We start from the raw sequence: 8,570 nt of genomic DNA, 5'->3' as shown, positions 1-8,570 counted from the left end.
GTGGGGGTGTTAGTGGTGGTGGTGTTAGTGGTGGTGGTGTTAGTGGTGGTGGTGGTGTTAGTGGTGGTGGGGGTGTTAGTGGTGGTGGGGGTGTTAGTGGTGGTGGTCCACGTTTCGCAAGCGTAGGGAAGGGAGGGAATGACTGGCCGATAAGACATGAAAATTCGTGCGGAGTGACAGACCAGGCAACTTCCACGCAGCGTTACGCAACCGATGAAAAGATATTGCCGCTCGACTGATTCGGAGTGAGACCTCCGCTGCAAACCGGAGCCGGTCATGAGCACACTGCCCAGGTATGGGAAACTTTCCACTCTCTCCACAACTGCCCCATCACCGATTGAGAGTTGTGGGGGTGGAGTGTCCGATGGTACAAAATACCCAGGCAGGTGCTTAGTTTTGGTGGGGCTAATGGTAAGGCCCCACCTCTTAGTGGCACACTCCAGTTTCAGCAGAAGCATCTCTAACTCCTCCTCTGAATGAGCAGCAATTACCAAATCATCGGCATACATAACGGGGTTGACCATTAGGGAGCAATCCCTTGACCGCACCCGGGAATCGATCAGCCTCCCATTATATCTGTACCAAATGGAAATTCCCCCGGTACAGCTATTGAAGGCTTCACGAACTACGTGGTCAAAATAGATGTTAAATAATGTGGGAGCCAGAGGACATCCCTGTCGCACCCCAAGGTGTACAGGGAATGGCTCTGACTCCCAGCCACGTAGTGTTACCCGGGCCCACTCACCATCATGAAGGTCCTTAATGATCGTGAGCAGAGGGTCAGGGACTATGAAAGCACGAAGAACAACCCAGAGCCCAGGCCTACTGATGGTATCATAGGCCTTGACCAGATCAATAAAGCAGAGATGTAGGTCTTGTTGGAATTTCCTACACCTCTGCTGTAGCAAACGATCAGAAAATATGGCATCTGTGAAAGACCGCCCTTTCATGAAACCGCATTGGGGCTCCGCAAGCCTCTCCTCAGCGTGCCTAGCAAGGCGATGTTGAATAATCCTTGCCAGGACCTTTCCCAGCACACTGAGGAGTGAGATGCCCCTGTAGTTGTTACAGTCTGTGCGGTCCCCCTTCTTAAAGAGGGGGACCACCAGGGCATCTTTCCAGTCCTACGGAACCCGTCCAGTGGTCCAGACTGTTGTTATGATGTCATGTAGGGCAGTCTGTGCACAAACGCCACCCTCCCTCAGCATTTTGCTTGGGAGATCATCTCTGCCCGGTGCCTTTCCTGGTCTCAGACTCTGGATCGCCTTCAGTATTTCCTCAACCGATGGCACCTCAGCCAGCCACTCACAGGGGGTGACTTCCAATATTTAAGGCACCGCAGCCTCAGCAGGGTCATCCCCACTTTGTCCCACGTTTTCGTGGGTAAGGGATTTCCCCTCCCCCAGGACCTCACAGAAATGCTCAGAAAATCTGCAAACCTTTTCCTGGGGATCGGAGATTGGATCACCATTCTTTCCCCTAATGATGGTAATAGATGTGGCGCTGCAGGTTACTTTTTTCATGGAATTAAAGAGCGATTTGTTATTGCGGGTCACTGAGGCAGACTCCATCTCCTCAGCAACCCGTGACCACCACCCATCCTTGCAGCGCCTCACGGCTCTCCGAACCTCCGAGCGAAGGCTGCGGTAAGCCTCCTCATTCTCTGATGTGGGATGCTGTAGACGATTAGAGTGGGCCTGTCGCTTTTTCTCAACCATCCTGAACACCTCCTCTGTCAGCCAGGGTCTCTGGGGAGGTCTGGACCACGTACCCAAAGCAGCCATTGCAGCTGCATGAGTCACAGTCCTAAACCTCGCCCATTTACTCTCGACATCAGGAGGAGTGGGGGACGATGCCAACCCCAGCCGCAAGCGATGATGAAATTCTCGCTTGCAACTTTCATCAGCTAACTGAGACCAGGCCACCTTAGGTTGGAATGGGGTCTTGGGTGTACATCCACCACCGGAGTGGAAGAATGGCAGGCGCATCTTACAGATGCCTAGTTGATGGTCGGAGGGCAGATCAGCTCCACGGTAGGTACTGGTGTCAAGGACATGGGCTCGCATTCGCTGATCCGTCACTATGTAGTCCAGCAGATGTTCTTGTTTGGATCTGGCATGCATCCGTGATGTTGTGTGGATGCGCCGATGCCAGAACTGCATGTTGGGAATTACAAGATCATTGGCTGCACAAAAATCTAGCAGCCTCCTACCGTTGTTATTGAACTGATCTGGCCCATGCCTTCCAATCACTACAGACCAGGTGCAGACACACAACAACAACCGCCATTCGCCACTAAGTGGCGGTGATGTCACCACGACGCTTGTGCCAGGCCATGTGCATCTTGAGGCCACGTGAAGTGTCGAACGCCCGCTGGCAGGAGGTCACGGGGCAGACCCAGGTGCCACGGGTTGACTGACTGAGATGACCGAGATGACTGGCTAATGCACCACCTGTGCCCCCTATTGTACCAACTTGCTGTGCTTTAGCCACACGGCGCTCCGCTTGTTGTTGTGAGTGTCGCTGCTCCGCCCTCCGTTGTTGTTGGAGGGCGACTGCCTCCAACTGCCCAGTAGCGTCCTTCACGAGCCTCCTCCACAGAGGCCGATCTTGACACTGCTGGTATCAGTCATCGGCAAGTCCACTCAGCTCCACGTCCTCCTGTACCACATCACTCCATCTCTTCTCTAGCCCGTGACGCGCCCGTTTAGCCCCCTCGATCTGGCCGAATAAAAGCTGTTTAGGCATGCGGTAGCTGGGCATGCGGGCTACATGACCCAGCCAACGCAGCCTTGCCTGCCGGAGGAGCTCACTGATGGGACTTTGCCCAGATCTTTCAAGGATTTGTGAGCTCACACAATCCAGCCTGGTTAAACCCAGGATGGATCGTAGGCAGGCCAGCCTAAATGTTTCCAACTGGCGAAGATGATCCATTAGGGGGGTCCACGTTTCGCAAGTGTAGAGAAGGGAGGGAATGACTGTGGCCGAGAAGACCTGAAGCTTCGCGCAGAGCGACAGACCAGGTATTTTCCACACAGTGTTACGCAACCGATGAAAAGATATTGCCGCTCGACTGATTCGGAGTGAGACCTCTGCTGTTAAACTGGAGCCGGTCATAAGCACACTGCCCAGGTGTGGGAAACTCTCCACTCTCTCCACTACTGCCCCATCACTGTCCGGCAAAACAACCCCCTACCTCCTCGCGGTGCCGGATGGGCAACACTGTCGTGTACAGTGCTGTGGGGGGAGGGCCAATGCCCATTGGCCTCTACCCTCATGGCGTCTGTGACCACCACAGTGGCTAAACGGGGGCTCTGGACGGGTGCGAGGGGCTGGTACACCCTCCACCTTCAATTTATTACCACGAAACTACGAATTTAACATAAATATGTAACTAATAAGCTTGTGCCGGAGGCTCCGGGGGGACAGGCGTCTATGACATCTCCTGGCCAAACCCCAATTGGCGGAGCCAGGAGATTAAATCTTCACCCTCGGGGCTCCTCCAGAAACAATGAAAAGCCACTACGGATGGCCACGTGGAATGTTCGAACGCTCACTGCGGAGGAGAGGCTGCCACTCCTTTGTCGGGAGCTGGACCGGTACCGCACACACACACAGACATGCAGACACACAGATGAGACAACACACATCCGTCCTCGGGCCTTGACGTCATATCCGCTTCCGCCCAGTGTGCCTCTGGAGCCACGCTGCGAGCTGCGTGCTGAGGAGCGCCTCTCTGCACGAAGCCTCCTGGAGTCTCTCCTGGAGCAGTCACCATGGAGGCTCATGGGCTGCGCAGTACCTCACGCACCCTCGTGGCGCTGCTCGTGACGAGCTACGCGTTCCTGACGTCTGGGCCCACGGAGGAGAAGAATTTCTCCCCGAACTGGCTGGTTAACCTGGGGGGGACCTGGGAGGTCCAACCGCCACAGGCTGGGCAGCCTCTACCTCTCACCAAAGCGACCGTGGCTGTCCACATCAGCGACCGGCTCGCAGATCACGAAGCCAAGAGCGAGTCTCGAGTTGCTTCCTCTCCCAGCCATGGCGTGGAGGTTCCCCAAGGAGGAGGAGGAGAAGACAACGACCCAGCTCCCTTAGGGTGGAAGACCTTCATGGAGATGCTGCACAGCGGGCCGGTGGCCATTGCCTACGAGGTGGCGAGTGCGGGGATCGCCCTCCTCAGCCTCGGAGTGTGGCTGAAGAATGCAGTGGTGAGTGCCAGTTTCACGATTACACAGACCATAGTGTGGCACCGCAACAGACACCACACGCAGAGCCACCACACGCAGAGACGTATCACGCGTACAGATCACTTGCGTAGAATTAAGAATCTCACTCGCATATGTAGTAGGTTAAATGAGACGTAGACGACGTAGTCGGAGGCACACTTACGTATTATAACGTTTCACTCGGCACAGGCCAATGTATACAACACTCGAAGGGGTAACGGCCCCTTCACCCGTCTAACAGGGAGACCCCATTAACTCTAGCCCGGCTAGCCTACTCCCAGGTCCTCCACTCGAGAGCTAGGGGAGGCTAGCTGATCCAGCTCTGGCCAAGCTAGGATCACGGCACCCTTAGCCACCAGACCGGCTCTTACAAGAGCATCGGCTCTGGGCTCTCGGGGCCACGCCACTGGCTTGCCCTGGTCGGTCCTTAGAAGGACAGCGATCCAGGGGAGTCCCAGGGCCTATCTAGCCGGTCTTCACTCTTCACTAGTTAAGCTGAATACTGAACCCCGTGCCCACCGGCTCACCGCCTTATATAGCAACTCCCCCACGAGGGGTGGGGCCGTGGGAGATCACAGCGCCGTTACAGCCCCCCAGGGCTAACCGATGTGGACGTGAATGTAAGCATCCTTCCGCGTGCGGGCATAACCACCCCTCGTGTGTTTGTTCACCCTCCCGTAACACCCCTACACATACACCACACACACAAGTATATATGACATCCACACACACATCCTAGACAAAGTCGCAAACACCTTGCTCAATTATGCTTAAATATTATCCACTGCAACTTTAAGGGTGTTTTTTGTTACTGGCAGCGTGGCATTTGGGACATGTGCTGGACTCAGCTGTCCATGTGCGGCGTTGGTGAGTTGCCCTGGTGCGGACAACTATTTCCCCAGCCAGTAGAGTCAGAATAATACTATTTATTTATGGTTGAGGAATCCGATGAGCTATGAAGTTCTTTTTCACAGATGTCCAGTAGGGGCTGGTAAGAACATTACAACAACAAATACTACAAAAACATGATAATAGTGCAAAGTGCATGAAAGGTTAACAAATCACCCAAACACAAACAAATAAAACTAAACCACCCCCATCATACAAAGCCCACTGAGGTACTAACTTATTTTTCAGACGGAACCTGGTCACAAATGATAGATCAACAAAGTGACATCATTTGGACATTCATAGCAGCAAAATAATCTAAATTATCGAAATAAATGTTTCTAAATGTGGAGGGAAAAACCAGAGGATCAAACTACGCAGGGCCATGGCACGTGACCAATGACTTTTGTTTATTGCCGAGAATCCAGCTGTTAGTCAAGGCTGAACTAAAGAGAGGGAAAGATACTTGTTGTCGTGCTGTACATTACAAATACTTGTGCAATGGTTTCAACAGTGGCGTTCGCGACCTCCTGCCATGCCAGAGATGGCCGTCCACACCACCAACCTCCCGAAACAAAAGGCTCGGTCGAACTTGGCCGAAATGGTACCTCAAGCAGCTTCCTCTTTAGGCTGTTCGATGACGGTTCCGCAAGATGGAGAATACCCGTCTCCCTCAAGGTGGACGACCTTGATGAAGATGCTGCACAGTGGGCCGGTGGCCATCACTTACGACGTGGAGAGCGCGGGGATCACCATTACCAGTCTAAGAGTCTGGCGGAAGAATCAACTGGTAACAGAGAGAGAGAGAGTGTGCTGGCTTCACTGTCACATAGAGAATCAGCAGGACACCACAACAGACACACACAGAGACACCACACCCAGAGAGGCATCATGGATATAGATCACTCAGGCAAATGTCATAATCTCACATGCATAGATGACACAAATCAGAATCATAATATTTATACTGGAGGAATCCGATGAGCTATTACGCTATTTTTCACAGATGTCCAGGAGAGGCAGGTTAGAACGTTACAACAACAAAAAATAAAAAATCACACTCACACCCTCGACAAAGTCGCACACATTTATTACAAGCACACACATTGTTCATGCTGTGGATTACAAATAGTTGTCCGATATTTGCGACTGAAAGGCAAGTACAACACTCGTGTTCAATCAATGGTGGTGGTGTGGCAGATGGCAAGTGACAAAAAATATTTGAGTGGATGTGACCAACAGGGGAAGAAGGAGACTGCAATCTCTTGCCTCTCATACTGATTTTGTTTCCGGTTTTAAACAGAAGTCATCGCAACGTGGACGAGTTTACCGAAGCCGCCACATGAGAGGATCCATGTGGAAATTGGCTCGGGGCAAGCGCCACCCCATGAAAATCAAGAGGACCCACAGATCCCTCAAGACTCAGCTGGATGGCTGCTCCATGATGAATAGCTCACCAACACTTAACAGCGCACCCACCAACAGCACCACTCCTACCAACACCAGCACTCCTACCAACAGCACCATTCCTACCAACACCACCATGACAAACCCCACCCCGACCAACACTGCTATCTCGACTAACACCATCACACTTTCAAATACCACCACCTCTACCAATACTATCCTGACTAACACCACCACCCCTTCCACCCCTACAAACCCTACCAACAACATCTTCTCCACCTTCACCACCACCAGGACCGACACCATTACCCCAGTTGAGCGTGAGTGGTGTCACCTCATGATCATGGCCCGCACCAATGCCCGCTGCACTACAATAAGCTCAATTATCCCTACCAGCTCAACCACCAACTCCCCCGCTCCTACCAACTCCACCACCTCGACCAATCCCACGCCTACCAACATTACCTCCTCTACCCTCACTACCACTCCCAGCCACATCACCCCAGCTGAGCATGTGTCCAGCCTCATGATCATGAGGGAAAAGAGATCACTCTTCATGGCCCGGATCAATGCCTGCTCCACCACTCCTACCAACTCCACCACCTTTAGAATCCGCACACCTACCAACACTACCACCCCTCCCAACACCGCTACCCTGACCAAACGCAACTACTGCGACGAACACCACCACTCCTACCAAAACCAACCCTACCAACGCCAACCCTATCAACACCAACCCTACCAACACCATTATTCCTACCAACACCACTACCAACACCAACCCTACCAGCACCAATCCTACCAACACAATGACTCCTACCAATACGACCACCCCAACCGACACCATCACTCTTCCCAACAGTCCTATCAACGTTACCTATCCTACAAACGCCAACTCTATAAACACCTTGACCCCTACCAACACCACCACCCCAAATAAGAAATAATACAAAATAAATAACATTCCAACATCGCTGCACCCTTTCCATGTTAGCCTGCTGCGCTACGAAGCCGGCGACCGGAGTTAAATTTCCGCTCATGGCCAACACCAGTGATCGACTCAGTCTCAAATTAGTGCCTGGTACTCATTTAGCTGAGGCTACCTCGCATGCCATGTCAGCCTTCATAAGGCGCTCGCTAAACGCACTTGTGAAAACAGTCTTAAATCTTTACGGGGGATCTTTGTCTTCGACATATCTGTGGGCTAGAGTGTAGCTTGATTTATTGTTCATGCGAGGGATGCCCTTTGCCTGCAGCCGCCACTACATCTCCGCTCATGTGTGTTTAGCCGTGTCAGTGACGCGCCACGATGTCGCTACTGCTGCTGTCACTGTCACGACCCGGTCGGTGCAGGGTGCTCTGGGACGAAATAAAAAAGTGGCACGAGGATTATCGCTGCTACTTCAGCAGATCAAGAACGGTTCTCATGGAGTCATCAAAATGCACCTGAATCACTGCTGAGCATCTCAATCACGTCTGTGAAATGTCAACGGTGGTGTCCGTTGCCCCTGCTGTGAGTGGTGGAGATGTCCTTGAGTAGTGTTGATGTCCCTGAGTGGCGGTGGAGATGTCCCTGAATATTGGTGGAGTCTGTACAACGCGGCTGCTGTATTCGTGATTAAAGAACCTGAGCCGAGCGTGCTTGGTGGCGCTCAGCAGAAGGTGATGAGCCGGAGGTGTGAACTGAAAGTTCGAGCTCAAGGCGTGAGCTCAAGGTGTGAGCTCGGGATATAAGCTGGTAATGCGATCTGCAGGTGAGCACGCGGTGTCCCTGTGCTCACAAGCGTGGTGCGGGAGGTGGCCCGAACTAAACTTTTTATTTACTAGGTAAGGCCCACTGGTCCAATAGCTCTTTTTCAGAAGCTACCTGGTCACAAATAATATCTCAATGAAGTGGCTCATCATCTGAAAATATATCCGTCAAATACTAGAAACGTATGTTTCTCAATGTGGAGGGGAAAACCAGAGAAGCCATAGAAGAATCTACGCGACCACGGAAAAAACACGCAAACTCCAAATATACAGGTGTCGGGGTCGGGATCGAAC

General features: G+C 52.5%; 1 protein-coding gene across 1 annotated transcript; it reads left to right on the top strand.

Moving 5' to 3' along the window:
• The first annotated feature begins 61 nt into the window (after nt 1-61).
• On the top strand, nt 62-8,161 carry LOC144737531 (uncharacterized). Its single transcript, XM_078620258.1, has 4 exons — nt 62-293; nt 3,690-4,211; nt 5,632-5,907; nt 6,421-8,161. Exons 2-4 carry the CDS (start codon nt 3,777-3,779, stop codon nt 7,462-7,464), a joined length of 1,755 nt encoding a protein of 584 aa, XP_078476384.1. The 5' UTR covers nt 62-293; nt 3,690-3,776; the 3' UTR covers nt 7,465-8,161.
• The last annotated feature ends 409 nt before the right edge of the window (nt 8,162-8,570 follow it).

Source organism: Lampetra planeri, chromosome 71 (genome assembly GCF_965212315.1).
Source record: "Lampetra planeri chromosome 71, kcLamPlan1.2.h2, whole genome shotgun sequence".
Classification (NCBI taxonomy): domain Eukaryota; kingdom Metazoa; phylum Chordata; class Hyperoartia; order Petromyzontiformes; family Petromyzontidae; genus Lampetra; species Lampetra planeri.
The sequence above is the reverse complement of the archived record's forward strand: the minus strand, read 5'-3'. Positions and strand labels throughout refer to the sequence as shown.

Excerpts from the sequence above, each read along its gene's own strand:
- LOC144737531 (XM_078620258.1), top strand. The coding sequence starts at position 3,777 with ATGGAGGCTCATGGGCTGCGCAGTACCTCACGCACCCTCGTGGCGCTG. Across the intron at positions 4,212-5,631 it reads TGTGGCTGAAGAATGCAGTG|TGGCGTTCGCGACCTCCTGC; the intron begins GTGAGTGCCAGT and ends TGGTTTCAACAG. Across the intron at positions 5,908-6,420 it reads TCTGGCGGAAGAATCAACTG|AAGTCATCGCAACGTGGACG; the intron begins GTAACAGAGAGA and ends GGTTTTAAACAG.